Source organism: Gymnoscopelus microlampas (assembly GCF_963454915.1).
Source record: "Gymnoscopelus microlampas genome assembly, chromosome: 2".
NCBI lineage: Eukaryota > Metazoa > Chordata > Actinopteri > Myctophiformes > Myctophidae > Gymnoscopelus > Gymnoscopelus microlampas.
The window spans coordinates 23,994,164-24,013,042 of NC_139939.1; the positions used below are offsets into that span (position 1 = coordinate 23,994,164).

Here is an 18,879-nt window from a genome sequence, read left to right on the forward strand (position 1 = left end):
GAATAGGAGTGGAGATATAATCGCCTCTCATCTTCATCTGTGCGTTTCCCCAAGCGGAGGGTGTGTTCTGAACACTATTCTCTGGACTTTTCACTTTAGTAACGGCAGAGTCGTGTATCATCCCAAAGTTGCACCCAGAGGTTATTACCGTACACTTATACGCAGTGTTGCCAGATTCTGTGAGAGAAACAAGCAACCAGGTCTAGGAAAACCAGCCCAAAAGAAGCCACTATGGGCCACACGAGCACTTTAAACCTATACATCAGCTATTTGAAAATAGCAGATCTACAAGCTCACAACGCGTCGCATCGCGACGCGTTGTGAGCTTGTAGATCGGCTATTTTCAAATAAAATCTTGGGGGGAAATTATAATAATCAGACCTGGCAACATTGCTTATACGCATGCTTTTTCGGTGGCCGTGAGAGCGGTCTGGCGTTATCATGGCTGCTAAAAATAAGAGCCGCGGTTCCATACGTTTAGCCGAAGTTGTAGCAATCCATCAAATTGCTATGGGGTGCTGTGTCATTTCAGCTTTGTGCCTTCACAGCATGACATGGCTTGAGATGGTGGCTATTGTTTTAGTCTCTGCTGGGCTACAGTGGCGCTGATCAATAGGCTCTGTTACAGAAGATAAATTTCCCATGGCTCTGCCTGTCTGCACTGCTCCCTCTGTCCCCAGCTGTCGCAAGTTTCTCTCTCTCCCTTCTCTCTTTTTCTCCCTCTGTCCCTCTCTCTCTCGGTCTCTCTATCTCTTACTTACACACACACACACACACACACACACACACACACACACACACACACACACACACACACACACACACACACACACACACACACACACACACACACACACACACACACACACACACACACACACACACACACACACACACACACACTTGTGAGGACTTAAACGTTTTTGGACAGCATTGAAAATAGCTTAAAAAATTGCAGAACAGTAGCTATTTTCTGACATTGCCGCACAACTACGTATAAAATAGGGAAAACTCCAACCCTATAACCTCTAAATGTAACCTCTAAAAGTCTAATCCTAAACCATAACCTAACCAGCCTGAATCTTTTCCTAAATCTAACTCTAAACATCTTTTTTTAACCATAAAACAACCATTTCTCTCGTGAGGACCAGGAAAACGGTCCTCACAATGTCTATTTCTTAAATTATATTATACTTGTGGGTCCTCACAAGTATATATATACACAAGTACACACGCACGCGTACACGCACACACACACACACACGCACACGCGCACACACACACACACACACACACACACACACACACACACACACAGTGAGTTGGCTGGTAACGCTGGCCTGGGTTTGTTCCCTCTGGAGAATGTACATAGAGCGTTGAGGGACAAACTAATGCCGCTGCTACCTTTGAACTACTGTCTGGAGAAATGTTGTTTATTGCACACTGATCGGAACAATAACACGCTGGGGGTTATGGCGGGGCCCTGACGCAGAGCTGTGTAAATATAACATGACAGTGCCTTACTCTCATGTACATAGAGAAAGAAAAGGGTATATTCTTGGCTATGAAATAATGCAAAAACAATTTTAACAAATAGATTGAGAGAGCGAGAGAGTGGGTGGGCGAGCAAATGAGCCAAGGAGTGAACGAGTGAGTCAACGATGCCGGTCAGCTTTTCAATCAATTTGTGAAAAAAAGAAAAGAAAAAGTATTACATAAACCATTCTATCACTTCTATTAATCTCTGAGACCACCGTCCGATTAATTGTTTATCATTGATAGACCATGAAATGAACAATTAGATTGGAACATCAATACATTTCACACTGTGATAGTGATGTGCAATTCCAAATGACCCACATAACCAGTGGAGAGTATCATTATGCTAACAACAGTAGACACGTTTTTCTATGAGGTTAACTTAGGTTATTCTAATGTGTCGCTTTATATATTATAAGAAAATCAATGAAATAATATATGAAATGTGCCTTTGCAAGGTTAGATTAGGGTTTTGTTTGTACTTACCTTGCTGTTGCTAAGCAGTATTTCAGTATATAGTGTCAGTCTTTCTGTATTGTATCTGTTACTGACGGTTAATGGGGAGAGACACAGCAAAGTTCCACCAGGCTCGGGAATCGAACCTGCGACCCCCTGTCAGGCTGCATCGATGCCTATAAGTGGTATGCACCTTAAAGACGCACTGAAGTGACATTTTCGGTCATTTTATTTTGAAGGTTCAGCCTGAAACGTCGGCTCAACGACTCTAAACCAATCAGAAGGTCCCATCCCTTCAGGCTATGGGACGTTGGATCTCAATCACTTCAGCCGTGTGCCGGCTAGTGTTTGTTTACAAGTGAGAGAGAGAGGGCCAGTGAAGCACGTTTGCTACTACCTGGCTTATTTCTAACCTATATTGTTTTCAGATACATATTTTAGTGTGCAGATGAAGTTTAAAATGAGTAATACACTCATCTTCAATGAGATTCAAAAGGAGTATCTCTGTAATTAAAATCAGCTGTGTTTGAGGAACGTGCAGCTATGGGAATCAAACAGGTGCATGTAATCAAGATTCATTTATTTTCATGAAAGCTGCGTTATGTCATCACGCAGCATGTTTTCGTTTACAGGAAGTAATTAAGATTGGCTTTTTAGGGACTTTAGAAGTAAAAATACACAAAAATGTTTTTTTTTTCATTCTTTTTGGCATCTATTGTTAGGTATGCCCATATGATGACCACGGATATGCTCTAAAAGTGTGAAAAACATATTTTTCATTTCACTACACCTTTAAACACTCACAAGAAAAAGACTGAGAACCACTACTTTAGCCGTCCGTGACCCCAGTGTGTGTGTGTGTGTGTTTGTGTCCCTGCAGGCCTGTATGCTGTCACCACCGCTGACCGCTGAGAGGAGCAGCGCCCCACCATACCGTCTGGGCTCAGCAGGAAGTACCACTGCGTTTACTTCCAGGTCACCCTTGGAGGTCATGTGGACTGCACGCCTGCTCTTCCTCTGTACCTTGTGTGCCCCCATCACCATTGGTAAGATACAGCTCATGGCCTCACACATGCATAACACACACTCAAACCCACCATGATGGCACTCGCACAGGCGTTTGATTTGATTTGATTTATTTAATTGCTGGAAACCATCACAACAACTGAGGGTTAAAAGACAATCGAGGATAAAAAACACATAGAAGACTTTTTTCCATTGTTTTCCTCCTGTCACGTAAAACCGAGAACATAGACATACATCAGTAATACAGTCAAGTCATGGAAAAAGTATACTCAGACTTTTTTACTTAACGTTCTGTATTCAAAATGTTACTTGAGTAAAAGTACAAAGGTATTGGCATCGTCTTGGCGATGCATCACGACACGTTGTGATCTTGTAGTTTTATCAAATAGGGCTTAATTGATTCATGTACATTTTGTAATAATATCTGTTAAGTTTTCAAATAACTGTAGTGGAGTAAAAAGTACAATATTATTTAAGTGTTAATGGAAATACTCAAGTAAAGTAAAAGTACCTAAAATTTTTACTTTAGTACTGTAATTGAGTAAATATACATTGTTACTTTCCACCTCTGGCGCAGGTATGCATACATCAAGGAAATACACACACAAACACAAACAGGTCCAGTAAAACAGGTAGAGTGGCACAAACTTAATTGCGGTCAATTACCATTTGACACTTTTATATTTATGTCGACACCACTAATAACAAACTGAAGTATTGCCACCAAACAAGAATTATTGAAAACATTTTGAATCACATCCAAATACCACCTTTCATTTAACCTTTTGTAACTCAGATATTCTACTTAATGTAACCAAATTGGCACTTTTGTACACTCTCAGGGGTAAATAAACACTCACAGTTTCACAGTGTATACGTCATTTCAATTAACATTTCACTGAGTACATTATGCAAAAAGTTACACAATTTATTTGACATATGCTCCTGCATGCTGCTACGCACATGTGGGCAGTCCATTCTCTCTCTCGCACGCTCTCTCTCTCTTTCCCTCTTTCAAACAAACACACACACGCACGCACGCACGCACGCACGCACGCACGCACGCACGCACGCACGCACGCACGCACGCACACACACACACACACACACACACACACACACACACACACACACACACACACACACACACACACACACACACGCGCGCGCACACACAAGCAGACGAGAAGTGCAGATGCCATCCCAGTGGGTTGTCAGTGAGTTTCCTCTGCTCTCCTGTGACGGTGGGCTTTGAAGACCCCTGCAGAGAGCACTGGCCCACTTGGACTTAATCCTATTAATGGCTGCTGTCAATCACACTGTACCAGGAAGAAATACGCCACATGTGCAACCCACGCACGCAAGCACGCACACACACACACACACACACACACACACACACACACACACACACACACACACACACACACACACACACACACACACACACACACACACACACACACACACCAGTGCACAAATAACTGCCTATAGACTGGCAACAAATTGAATTGATCTATTTTAGTACACAAACAAGAATGTGCAAGGGAACACACTCACACACTCACACCCACACACACACACACACACACACACACACACACACACACACACACACACACACGCGCACGCGCACACGCGCGCGTGTCACACGCGCACGCGCACACACACACACACACACACACACACACACACACACACACACACACACACACACACACACACACACACACACACACACACACACACACACACACACAGGCACAGACATCAAGGGATTTGCATTAATTCAGAGCAGAGTGTCAGTGGAAGGTATTTGCATTCATGTCTCAATAATAAGTCAACATATGGTTGAGGCAGAAACCTCCTATCTCCATATTATAACTTTTTGTGTTTTTCTGTAAATGAACGGCCCTTCTTGATCATACTAGAGCGTCACACAAAAACATCAGAAGCAGATCCGCAACTTGTAGATCTGCTACTTTTGCTATTTTTCAATTAGAATCCTGTAAAGTAACAGTTTTGGAGGTTTCCACCCGACAGAGACGATATGCAAATCATGCTGTTTAAAAGGATTAGCTGAAACATTGACCCCTCCTGACCCCAGAACCTTGTGTCAGGAGGGGTTGTCCCGAGCTGTCATTTCAGGAAGAAATAGAGGATGGCAAAACTAAGTTACCACTTAAGCCCCATTTCCATAATAGCGAAATTAGTGGATCTACTAGTACTTCTGTGTACAGATGAAACAAGAAATGTCGGGGAAAGTGTCCAAAAACATTCCAAAACAAATGCTCAAAAACTGGACAAAAATGTTTAGTATGATAAGAAAGCATGTACAGTAGTACAAGGGTTCCCAAACTTATATATTTGAACTGGGGACCCCCCAGCCTGACAAGTACATTTTAGCTTCACTCGGTTCCACAGATAAATATTGTGAAAATATCCAAACTACAAGCTCACAACGCCTCGTAGATCCGTTTTTTAGGTTAGGTAATATTTGACAATTTGGGCTCTTTCTTAGGTAATATTTGACAATTTGGGCTCTTTCTTAGGTAATATTTGACAATTTGGGCTCTTTCTTAGGTAATATTTGACAATTTGGGCTCTTTCTTAGGTAATATTTGACAATTTGGGCTCTTTCTTAGGTAATATTTGACAATTTGGGCTCTTTCTTAGGTAATATTTGACAATTTGGCCAATGTTTGAAAATGTTTTATAGTATAGTTTGTTGGTTACTTTTGACGTAGTCTTATTAGTTTTAGAGGTATTAAAAAGGTCAAGTCCTTAAATTGTCACTTTAGAAATGTGCAGATACCCTGTATTCACTTATCCTATATGTTGGTTTGTTTACTGTTGAGTGAGAAAACAATGTCACACATCAAGCTAATCATCTGGGGACCCCCCAAAGTCTTTCGGGGACCCCCCTGGTGGTCCCAGACCCCAGTTTGGGAACCATTGCAGTAGTAGACTCTAGACTTTAACCAAAAACGGGAAGCCAAGTCACATGGTCTTTTCCGTTAATTCTCTGAGTTAAAGGCTAAGCTGCAATCTGGAACTTATCTAAATGAATGAAATGTTATTTTAAACTGATCTGTATGGTAGAGTATGCTAGTACAATATAACAAACACATCTGCAATACAATTCTATTGTGAAACGTAGACCTTTGGTGTCAGGTAGTACTGCCTGAAGAGGCAAAAAATGAGTTAGGGAGACCGGTTAGAATCCAAGGTACAAGTAAAAGTTGTTCGTGCTTTAAGTTAAAACTCAGGAGTTTACTGTGTGCATCCGCAACACGCGGAAATATGTCCAAGCGTCGTCTCTGATGCTAATACTCAAGCTCAACCTTTCAGGCTCCTTCGCCCTGGTGATCACTTTGGCAGTGCAAGTGAGAGATTACCTTTTAAATCTCTCTCCCTTTCCCTCTATTGCTCTCTCGTTCCATCTATCTGTCTCCTTCCCCCACTCTCTTGTTCCTTTGGCCAAATGTAAAAATCGATGTCTTTTTGTTTCGGCCCCCGAGAGGCAATGAGAGAGTGTCTGACCGAGATTGTCTCTACTGTCTAAGGCCTGCCAAGATTCTGTCACCGCTAACACAACTAATGACAGCCACATTAACATGTGCTCGCCTGCATGCACTTTAGTATGTGTGCATAATATTTACTGAGTGTATTGGTGTGTAAGTGCTTTGCGTGTGTGTGTGTGTGTGTGTGTGTGTGTGTGTGTGTGTGTGTGTGTGTGTGTGTGTGTGTGTGTGTGTGTGTGTGTGTGTGTGTGTGTGTGTGTGTGTGCGTGCGCACGCGCGTGTGCTCCAGGAGAGGCACTTAACTGAAACGCACGAGCGTGTACACCACTCACACGCCCGCACGCGCGGCGAGGAGGTAAAATATGAGAGAAATATGAAGTGGATCCTTTGGAGCCAGTTTAAACGGTGTGGTTTTATAGGCCCAGGCAGTGTACTGAGAGTATATATGTGTCTTCTAGAGTAAATGGATGAATCAAGAGGTGGACGCGCTGAGAAATGACAGTGTGTGTGTGTGTGTGTGGGGACCGGGGACTTAATTCAATTCAGAGAGTGTTACAAATGCGACCAAACGGACCCGTTTTGGTTACATTTGTAACACTCTCTGAGTTACAAATGGATTAACACTGAGGATTTTACTGTCTGCATAGACAGACCATTTACTATTGCTAATGAAGTCTCTGTGGCACTCGGTAGGCATACAGAAAGGCTCCCTTTGCCTCGGTGCAAGTGTGTGTGTGTGTGTGTGTGCACGTGTGTGTGTGTGTGTGTGTGTGTGTGTGTGTGTGTGTGCGCACGTGTGTGTGTGTGTGTGTGTGTGTGTGTGTGTGTGTGTGTGTGTGTGTGTGTGTGTGTGTGTGTGTGTGTGTGTGTTTATGTGTGTGCATCCACATGCATGTGTGACATGTGTGTGTGTCCATGTCATAATGGTCCCTTTATGCCCCAGCGGGGCCCCTGTGTTGTAACACTACACTGTGAGACATGTGAGCCGTAGCTCTGTCTAGACGGCAGCTTCATGATACCCGTTATTGATCGCCGCCGCGCGCTTCGATTAACCCTCTCTCTCTCTCGAAAGAGAGAGCGCCGCAAACACGTCCGCGCCGCTCGTAAAAAGCCGGATGTGATGAAACCGTAAAAGGGAACTATAAACTCACGCTTTTGTTAACCACGGGGGGCGCCGCAGAGCCCCCGCTTCCTTCACCCCGGCCTGTCCTTTTGCACCTGTAGCTTTAGCACCTATAGCCACCCCCCACCCCCCATACCCCAGCACCCACTCCCATGGGGGGTGGGGCTGGGGATCCATGCCTCTATTTTTTTTCTTTTTAAAATATCTTTTTATATATTTTTTTGGCTTTTTCTGTTTTTATTTGATAGTATACAGTAGAATGACAGGAAATGGGGAGAGAGAGATGGGGAGTGACACGCAGCAAAGGTCGTTGGGCTCGGGATTCGAACCCGCGACACACTGCGTACCAGCCTAGGTGCCCGGACCGCTACGCCAGCCGTTGATAACACTCTGTAATTCAGTTTTATCCCCCTTCTCATCTGACTGAATTACAGTAAATACATTGCATTTCCTTTTGGGAAATGTAGTCTTTCTGATATGTTTGATAATTCTAAAAATTGTCCGACTTAAATCCAACATGAACTCTGGCATCCCAACCCTGGCATCATAACATTATCTTTCTGTTAAACAAAATAGCAAAAAAAACAGATCTACAAGCTCTGAAGTCATCACGGTGCAACGTGTTGTGAGCTTATTGTCTATTTTCGAAAATGGCCCACTGTTTGTTTCTTTTCAAATCATAACCCCCCCCCTGCCCACACACACACACACACACACACACACACACACACACACACACACACACACACACACACACACACACCCATCCGCCACCCACCACCACGATATCTTCCCGTGTCCCTGCCGCCTGTGGCCACTGGTGATACATGTGTGTGTTCATTAGCGAGGACATTTGTAGTAAATGCCAGTTATATGTCAGTCTTATCTGCGAGCTGACGGCTGCCTTTATGAGCGGCAGGGCCCCAGAGCAGAAGATATACACAGCTGTTGCTGTCAGGCAGAAACCTTGTATCTCCATATTTCATTTACGCTCCGTTCATGTTTTTACATAGGTTAACGCCCTACGTAATCATACAGGAGAGTCACACAAAAGTAGGGAAAATAGCAGATCCACAACAGTGTTGAAATAATGATACTAAATAACAAAAATAATAACAACAAATAATCATACAAAAGGAACGGTTTTGGACATACAAGGTGTCCACCACATGTCAGCGCTACGCATACATTTGTTTGCATTACTTTGTGCACAGCTGTTTGTGTGTGTGTGTGTGTGTGTGTGTGTGTGTGTGTGTGTGTGTGTGTGTGTGTGTGTGTGTGGCGCGTGGTGAAGGGCAGTATTAAGCCGGCGCTCGGGCGTAGTGTCATTGAGCTCATTCACATTCGTCGCTGCATCCGTGTACCGATGACGCTCGGCCGGCCAATGAGAGCGCAGAACGGAAAAGGGAGAGGAAAGGACAGGGTTGCCATGGTTACCGTGACAGGAGGAGTGAAGGAACGAAGTACCTCGCCTTGCTTTGCAACAAGGGGACGTTAGATTTCAGTGTGCAAAGCACAGGTACCGGTTCCGGTCTGCGTGCTTGTGTGTGTGCGTGTGCGTGTGCGTGTGCGTGTGCGCGTGCGCGTGCGTGTGCGGGTGCGGGTGCGGGTGCGTGTGTGTGTGAACATGTGTGTTTTTCTTTTAAAAAAAAAGAACAATAAGGGTATATTCTTCACTCTGAAGCAAGTGTCAGATATACTGTATAATACAAAAGGGTTCCAATCACCTGGCCTGTACTTATTGATCATACAGTCAACTTTAAGTCATGCTTGTGCAATGTTCCACATACTGTACTCTCTAAAATCCTGAGTGTATATTAATTTAACTCTGAGCGTATACAAATGTAACCAAACGGACCCTTATGGGTTCATTTGTTCACGCTCAGAGTTACAAATGGATAAATCAATGATGATTCTATTGCGTAACTATGCACTTTTCAGTTGTCTCTCACGTTAATAATAATACAACATGCAATTTATGTAGCGCTTTTCTAGATACTCAAAGTTGCTTTACCAAACAAAACAAAAACAAAAAAACTTTATTAAGAAAAATAACTAGTCACAAGAGTCAAAAATTAAGCAAACAAAATTGTGAAAAATACAAAAAATAAATTTGAATTAGGTGGGGAATGTAAGGTGGGTTTCGAGGGTGGTTTTAAACGTTCTCTCACTATTCCCCTTTTTCGCTTAATGCCTTGAGGTGAATTATTCAACCATAAACAACCAATTGCACCATTCCAAGAGTGAAATACTTTGTGTATAAAAGAGGCGTAGTATAATGCATTGCCACTGATGTTTTAATACTTTATAGACAACAGCATGGTTTCACTTATATGGATTATTCGCAGTAGGCAGGGCTCCGCGGCTCATTGGTGCATACTGTGGTGAGATGCACATTGATTTAATAGCATTTAACGGTTAAATTAGTTTGTAAGGCCCTGGGATGTGAGCCAGGGAGAGTGGATTTACAGTAACGTGTCAGATTTTATTTGCAATGCCTGGGGCGGGGGAAAAAAGTGTTAAGATACTGTATGTTTCACACTTCAATGTACAGTGTGTACTTAGTCTTTGGGGATATACCGTAGAATGTACAGTAAACAATCTTTCACTGGTATATTTTTCACAATAAACATTCCACATACATATGTTTTTTGAGAACCTCTCTAAACGCAATTAGTGTTTAGAGAAGAAGAAAAATTATATAAGCCCTGGAAATGTCGCTGAAATGTATTTATTTATGTATTTTAGCGTTAATTGTTGCACTCAAGAATATCCTCGAGTGCTAGGGGACACTGCAGCATTCATTTTTCACCATTCCTTCCCTATCAACTAACATGGTAATGACACAGAGATACCAGTAGGTATTGCCAAAATAAGGCTACTGGAATGAATGTTACAACTTACAAGGTATGGCTTTCAGCATTTTGTAAGTACTTTATCAGGTATTTTGCCTATTGCAGGTAGCATATGCTCACCAGCTAATAGGATTTACAGCTCCTGACAAAATGACCACCATATTTGAGTAAGCAATACCCAGAGCATTAAGTGCATGTAGAAACCGTCCAGCTATTACCCTCTGTCCTGACTAATAGAGAACCGCTGACTGCACAACTGTAATTACCATTCGTTGGCAGTCAGTTTATTTCATGGAGTCGTCAGTCAGTCAGTCAGTCAGTCAGTCAGTCAGTCAGTCAGTCAGGTCACAGCGTTGGACAGGAAATGCTCATGTCTAAATTCATAATTATGCACTGAGACTGACTGTGTGGGGAGGAAGGGTAATTGGTCCACACATAAAGGGACCCAATTTTGGGTTGAGAACAAAGCATGTGGCATTGGCTGGCTGGCGGTGCACATTTGAAATGCAATTTAGTACATTTTCATTTACAAAGCAAAACAACAGCCATTGGCCAAGGTGCTGTACAAAAATTACACAAATAAAAATGGGATAAATTAAAAGCATTGGCACAGAGCATAGAACACAACTAACAGAACATTTCTAAAAACTAGTGCAGTCACTGCTTATCAATCTTTTCTGGATTGGGCCCACTTGAACACCCCACCCATCTGACCACTTAACACTATGGGTGGGCCTCGTGCATTTCTTCAGAGCATGTTTATTTTAATGATCAATCAATCAGTTGTTTTCCGGCTTGGATCAATGGAACCAACGTAGTATACTTTTAAGCCGATTCTAGAAATGTCTTCTAAATCCCAACAGTATTCTGAAAAACGTATGTTTCTATATCAGTGGTTCTCAAACTTTTTCATGTCAAGGACCCTCAAAATGATATGTATTTGACCGCGGACCCCATCTCAAAATATTTTGTTCCAGGGACCCCCAGAAGCAAAGATTTGAGTTAAATGTTTTTGTTTAATTTTTTTTTTTTACATTGACATACATTATGTTATAATATTAATGTCATATTATCAATACAATCTTTGTGTTTTGCCAATTATTTGGGGGGCCACTTGCAATTGAGAGCCAGTGCACTATAGTGCACAGAGGTGAGTTTTCAGTGAGAGATGGAAGGATCACACCAGAGGTAGGTTGTTCCACAGCCTCTGTGCACTGACCTCAAAGAAACGGTCACATTTAAACGCTAATGGAGACTGTGGAACAGCCAGGAGCAGCTGATTGGAGCACCTCAGTGACCTAGGGCCAGACTGAGGGCAAAGTACATCAGTGATGTAGGACATGGCCTGCCAATTTAATGCTTTCAAGACAATAATAGCACCTTCACGGATCCTGTGGTGGACTGGGAGCTACTGTAAAATCAGGTTGATCAGAATCAGAACCAGAAATCTTTTTTATACTGTGTAGGTGTTTGCACATGCAAGGAGTTTGTCTTGGTGAGGAAGGTGCATTACACTGAGTAACAACAGTTTAGAAACTTCAATTATTTACAGCTATTAAAAAACACTTAAACCACTATACACTTTGTTGTACGTCAATAGCGATCATTAGCCGATCTATTCGCCTATTTTCACCAACATGTTTGTGTATTTCTTTCGGAATGTTTGTCTGTTTTTGCCTATTATGACTTAGGCAGAATAGGGACGCTAGGGTTCATGTGATTAACTCCAAATATAAAGATAAGCAATTATAGAAAGATAGAAAGGTAAGCAGAAATAACTAGAGAATATGTACAATATATAAAATACATACTCAGTAAATAACCTCAGTAGCAGTGGCATCTTATAGTAGCTTAAGGCGAGACAGAGATATACAGAGAATTGCAGAATACTAAACAGGATGAGATGAAGGCCGGGATGACTGTCTCTAGGTCATGAAAGGACAAGACTGATTTGTTTTTGGAGGTTGTTCTAAGATGGGAAGGAGAATAATTTGTTTTTGGAGATTGTTCTAAAATGGGAGAAAAAAACTACCTTTCTCTCCATTTGTTTGTCAAAGTCGAGGTCTGAATCAAAAATTAAACCAAGTTTAATATATATATTATATGTACTGTTACATGAGGACAGTTGCACTATAGGTTTTCTGAGAAGGTATTTGTCCTCAAGACAGTCACCAAGGTTATTCAAAGAGCATAGGTAGCACTCTGCACCATAGAAATACATGGAAGACAGTCTCTACCATAGACTGTGCCGTGGAAATACATGGCAGAAAGTCTGCACCATAGAAAAACATACAGTACATGGCAGACAGTCTGTGCCATAGAAATAAATACATGGCAGACAGTCTCTACCATAGAAATACATGGCAGACAGTCTGCATGGCAGACAGTCTCTACCATAGAAATACACGGCAGACAGTCTGTATCATAGAAATACACGGCAGACAGTCTGTACCATAGAAATACATGGCAGACAGTCTGTGCCATAGAAATAAATACATGGCAGACAGACGCTGTCAGCTCAAACAAATGTTTTCTGTGGGCACAGAAAGCGCTGCGTAATCCACACAGTTTGACATCATGTGCATTTCCCCCATGTGTCTTGTGTATACAGCTTTTAGCCGTGCCCCGATCCCCATGGCGGTGGTGCGTAGGGAGCTGTCCTGTGAGTCCTACCCCATTGAGCTGCGTTGTCCGGGCACCGACGTCATCATGATCGAGAGCGCCAACTACGGACGCACCGACGACAAGATCTGCGACTCGGACCCGGCCCAGATGGAGAACACACGCTGCTACTTGCCCGACGCCTACAAGATCATGTCACTCAGGTCAGTGTCTGTTTGGGTTATTCATTTGTGATCGTATGCATCTGTGAACATGCCCTGTGTGTGTGAGTGGACACCCTGAGATTGGGAGGTCAGGGTTCGATCCCCGGCAGAGTCGTACCAAAGACTATAAAAATGGGACCTGCTTGGCATTCAGCATCAAGGGTTGGATTGCGGGTAAGTCCCTGCGGCGTACTAGCGTCATGTTCAGGGGGGGTACTTGTACATCAAGCTGCCTCACACTACAGAAAGAAACAGGAGATAGGCTCCTGCCCTATGGGCCGCATGGCTCGGCAATTCTTACTATCTGTGTTTGTGCGTGCGCGTATATTTGTCTGTGAGAGAGACACACACCCAGTGGTGCATCTGCTACCTATTTGACACCTGTATTATGATCGTCCAATGTGTTTGTGAATAAGTGAGGCTGTTGGTTTGGTTGATCGTAGCTGTATTTGTTTGACTCCACAGCTTTCCCTCCTAAAACTTGAACAGGCTTAATGAATAGATAAATGAATACAATAAATGTACTTTCATTTATTTCCTGCAAGTACGGCAGTGACAACTAACTAGAAAATAATAGCGGAACAAGAATAACAATGAGGCAAAGCAGTGTTCTGCATAGTGATAACGGGTCGTCTATCTAATTTTACATTAATTAAAAATTAAGTAATATTCACTAATACCTTCATTAGTCAATTATCCACATCTCGTTCACAGCTATGGTTTTGCACCTTGATTTTCCCTTTTCATATTCTCTCTCATGTCTCCAAATCCTTATATTTTAGTACTAGTTTTATTAGATATTCTTTCTATTATTATTATTTTCTTTTATATAATAGTTTTTTTAATATAAACAATACAGTACAATACAGGACAATAGATTAACTTAACAATGTATGCTAGAGTCCCGTCATCAATTCAGTCAGCAAAAACTCAACTCAACTGAAACGTTATTTATATAGCACGTTTACAATGACCAAGGTCAAACCAAAGTGCCGAGCAAGAACAAGAAGAAGAAAAAACAAATTAAATAAATAAATAATTAAAAGAAAAAAGTTCAGATCACAACAATAATAAAACAAAACAGCATATCAAAGTGTACAGCATCAAAGTATACACAGCAAGGGTATATATGACCCTTGCTGTCAAGCATCAAAGGCCAGGGAGAAAAAATGGGTCTTTAATAAAGATTTAAAAACCTCCGAGGACTGAGCAAAGCGAATGTGATGAGGCTAGAGTGTTCCACAATCTGGAGCCGGCCACCGCAAAGGCTCGTCCCCTCTAGTCTTACAGTTCTATATGAGGTTCCGGGCACAATCAGGTCAGCCGACCTCAAGGGTCTAGCTGGGATGTATGGCTCAATGAGCTCAGATAGGTATGGCCCCCCCATAGCTATCTGAGCCAGCCCGTTTTGGGCTTTAAAAAACAAACAATAAAACTGACAGGAAGCCAGTGGGTAGAGGCAACGACTGGGGTTGATTGATGTTGATTGATTGATGTACTTTATTTAGTAAGACATGAGAACAACAGTACATGGAAGTACAAATTCACAATACAAGGTCTACTAAACTGGAAGACTCATTAAGCACTGAGCTTGTTTAAGATGAGATCCCCATGCACACTAGCCTGGTAAACCCTCCCTCCAAAAATCTCATTTCCATTTGATTTCTGGAAGGAGTCTGGCCTGAAGGCTTGTCTGGGCGTTTCTAGCCCGTTCACCAAATGAACGAGCCTATCAGCGTCGTCGCTCATCGTTCTGTGATTGACAGCGACAGTTGGCCAATCAGGTGGCGAGTTCGAGTGAGCCCGAATGAAGCCGAGTGCAGCCTGAGTGCAGCCGACAAAAGACGAACGGCAGCCATTGTTGTTGTCCGAGTGCCTTCACTTCTTACTTTCGTTTTTAAAACGGTCTCAAACTTCTTTTTTGAGGCATGGAATTTACTATTAAGATATCGTTTGGATAGAATTTAGTTGTTTAACTTCATATATGTGGTCAATTAATCATGACAGAGCCTATTTAAAAATATAAATTCAGAGAACTGGCAGGGGTGGGGAGTGACACGCATGTATCCCAATAAGGCAACCTATTTTGGGCATGGCCATCTCAAAGCCCGTTGCGTCACATAGTCTTGAGGTGGTAAAAATGAACTGCTGATTCGTGGAGCTGCCTCTGGTGTTATGATAGTGGACTTCGGGTGATGCGATCGCGCTTTTTCTTGCCAGTAAGGAGGCGAGCGGCGGCATTTTGAACAAGCTGTAGACGCCTGTGAGCAGATAGATCAAAGCCTATACAGAGCATTGCAGTAATTAAGCCGCGAAGGGATGGCGGCATGGACTACCCTCTCTAGGTCGGGTGGAGGTAGGTATAGGCCTTTATCCTGGCCAGCAGCCATAGTTGGACAAAGCTAGCTTTAAACACAGAACTAATCTGCTTGTCAAACTTGAATTTGCTCACACCAAAGTTTTTGACTGACGGGTGAATATTCGCACTGAGTGGGCCCTGATGGGTGATGGGAAAGCTTGGGCCATGGTCAAAAATAAGTTACATATAAGGAGTCCATATTTTGTGATAAATTTCAAAAAAGTTACTATTATTTAGATTTTTAACATAATTTCTAACATACACAAATCTTCTTTAGGGGTCCTTGACATGAAAATGTTTGACTGTCATACAGTCTGTCTCATCCTGCTCTCTGGATGCCATTGCTCTGGCCTGGTTTTAGTTCTCTTGTATTCTGTTGCCAGCTGCAGAGTGTGTGGCCGCTCTCCTACTGGCCCTGCCATCCATAATTTACACACACACACACACACACACACACACACACACACACACACACACACACACACACACACACACACACACACACACACACACACACACACACACACACACACACACACACACACACACACACATTGCATGCACTGCCCAGGGGCTAGACCAAACTGTAAGCTCCAATTAGCGGAGCTAGGGGCTAAACTCAATCTACAGGGATTCACCGTGGAAGTGACTCAGAACGGAAACAAATGTTTATCACATATCACCTGTGTGTGTGGGGAGGTCAGTGTGTGTGTGTGTGTGTGTGTGTGTGTGTGTGTGTGTGTCTAGCTTAATCCTGTATCCAGTATATGTGTGCATGTTTGTGTACCACAAATGTTACTGTGTGTGTGTGTGTGTGTGTGTGTGTGTGTGTGTGTGTGTGTGCGTGTGCGCGTGCGCGTGCGCGTGCGTGTGCGCGTGCGTGTGTGTGTGTTTGTTTGCGTGTTTGTGTGTGCACAGTATACTATAAGTGGAGTATTTGTGTGGGTTGATGATGCACATGTGTATGTACAGTACACCTATCAATAATTGATGTCGAGGCCTGTGAGCGGAGCGCACACGCACACATGCACACGCACACGCACACGCACACGCACACGCACGCGCACACGCACACACACACACACACACACACACGCACACGCACACGCACACGCACACGCACACACACGCACACACACACACACACTAGACCCTCCAGAAAAACGCGGCCTAAAATCCTAGATTTTGCGATGAAATATTGTATGTGATATGCGTTGAAATTGCGTGAAGTTGCAAAATATGCGGAAAGTTGCAAAATATGCGCCGCATATTTTGCATATTATGCGATGCGATGTGATGCGATGCGCCCTTTTTGGAAAAAAATTACCCCTGCATAATTATGCGCATAATCGCATATTTTTTTCTGGAGGGTCTAACACTCACACACACACACACACACACACACACCCTCCCTTCAAGTGTCTCTCGGCATGGTGTGATTCTCACTCTCTCGTTCTCTTTACGTCTCTGTATCGCGTCTGTATCGTCTGCTGCTTTCAAGCCCTGTGACGTCTCCTGAGCAGCCGGCTGATAAGAATCGGAGCATGTTCTGCCTGCCCAGCGTTTCCACCATATCACCTTCTGTCTTTGTTCTCCTTGGATACCGCACTCCAAGGCCAGGGAGTACGTGTCGTTGTGTATGGTGTGTACGTGCATGTAAATGTGTATGTGTACGGTACGTGTATGTTTGTGTGTGTGAGTGTGTGTGTGTGTGTGTGTGCGCGCGTGCGTGGCACTCATACCACATAATTGGTCTTGATATCAAAGCCTCATATCTCCAGAGGGCCTCACAAGGCTTCTCAAGCAACCTAGAGAAGACCTGATATCTTCGCCGTCTCCCAGATTACCCCCCCCCCCGTCCCCCGTCCCCCGTCGTCCCCGTCGGGATACAGGAGTTTGAAGGGGGAAACAAAAGCATAACCGTGAAAGTTCCGCTTAACCTGTTTGGGCGATACACTGGCCTCGGTTCAATCTATTGCTCGCTGTTATCTGTTCTCATAGGGAAGCGTTTCCAATTCAAAAAATGGCTGCCAGGCCTTTCCTCTTCAATGCCTCTGTTTACCTAAACAAACAGAGCCTACTACCTACCTCCAGTGTTTGCCTGAAACGTTTGTCGATGTTTTCTATAGCTAGTTTGCAGTAATTTGCTTGAGGATTAACATTTTGTGAGGTGTATATACTGGCATTTCGATGGTGAAGCCTCAAAGGCTCAGCAATCTTTTCAAGGCAGCAATATTATAGCTAAAGTGTGGTTTAAATCCTTAGAAAAAAAATCATCTCTCTTCAATAAATGTATAAAAGTGTTTTTCTCACCTAAAAATGTCCCTAAAGGAACTTTACAGTAGCTCTTTCTTTGCTCTATATCTTTGCCCTCATTTAGTATTCCAATGATGTATGAATATTCGTTTGATCTGACAGAACTTCAATGCGATTCGTTAATCCACGGAGTTCCCACATTCATAGAACAGCGGCCGGGGCCCACACTGGTGGGCCCACGTGATATTGCAAGTGGGCCCGCCAAACAATTGGCAACCCCCCCCCCCACACACACACACAATCAATCGATCGATCATAAAAATAAAAGTGCTCTGAAAATGCCCACCCATCACCCATTAACCCCCTACATAATTTCTCATCGACCAATGCATGCTTTTTTTAGTGAGGCTCTGATTGACGTTTGGCATGTGACATCACAGCCCGTCCGAGTTGCGTGTGGGGTTAGGGTGTGTCAAATCTGTGCTATGTCTAAAACAGTAGTCAAGGTCCATTTTTTATTCTGCATTTGAGCCACGGACCACCATTTGATGAGATTTAGTCTCTCAGACCCAAAACGTAGAATATTTTGACAGCGTAAAATGAAACCAAATGGACCCGTAAGGGTCCATTTGGTTTCATTTTACACTCTCAAGAGTTACAGATCTATAAGGGTCCATTTGGTTACCAACTCTCCATCATTTAGCTGGGGACCACCTGGAACCCCCTCAAGGACCACTGGTTGTTGTCCCCAGACCACTGGTTGAGAACCGCTGGTCTACAGACCCGATTTAATTGTAAAACTCTATATTAATGCATTTGGAGATTATGCAGAGCACAGTAAACTACCAGCCGTGTCTGAGCGGGTAGAGAGAGGGCACCTGGGAATGGGGAGGTCACCATGTTGGGTCCCTCTGGC

The 18,879-nt window shown here is 43.2% G+C and overlaps 1 protein-coding gene across 1 annotated transcript in view; it reads left to right on the forward strand.

Moving 5' to 3' along the window:
* LOC311054481 (adhesion G protein-coupled receptor L3-like) overlaps positions 1 to 18,879 on the forward strand; it is a 113,255-nt gene that overhangs the window by 42,315 nt on the left and 52,061 nt on the right. Inside the window, exons 3-4 of the mRNA XM_084070486.1 lie at positions 2,876 to 3,041; positions 13,135 to 13,348. Of these exons, the coding sequence (XP_083926612.1) occupies positions 2,882 to 3,041; positions 13,135 to 13,348 (374 nt within the window). The 5' untranslated portion in view covers positions 2,876 to 2,881. The remainder of the gene's footprint in view (positions 1 to 2,875; positions 3,042 to 13,134; positions 13,349 to 18,879) is intronic.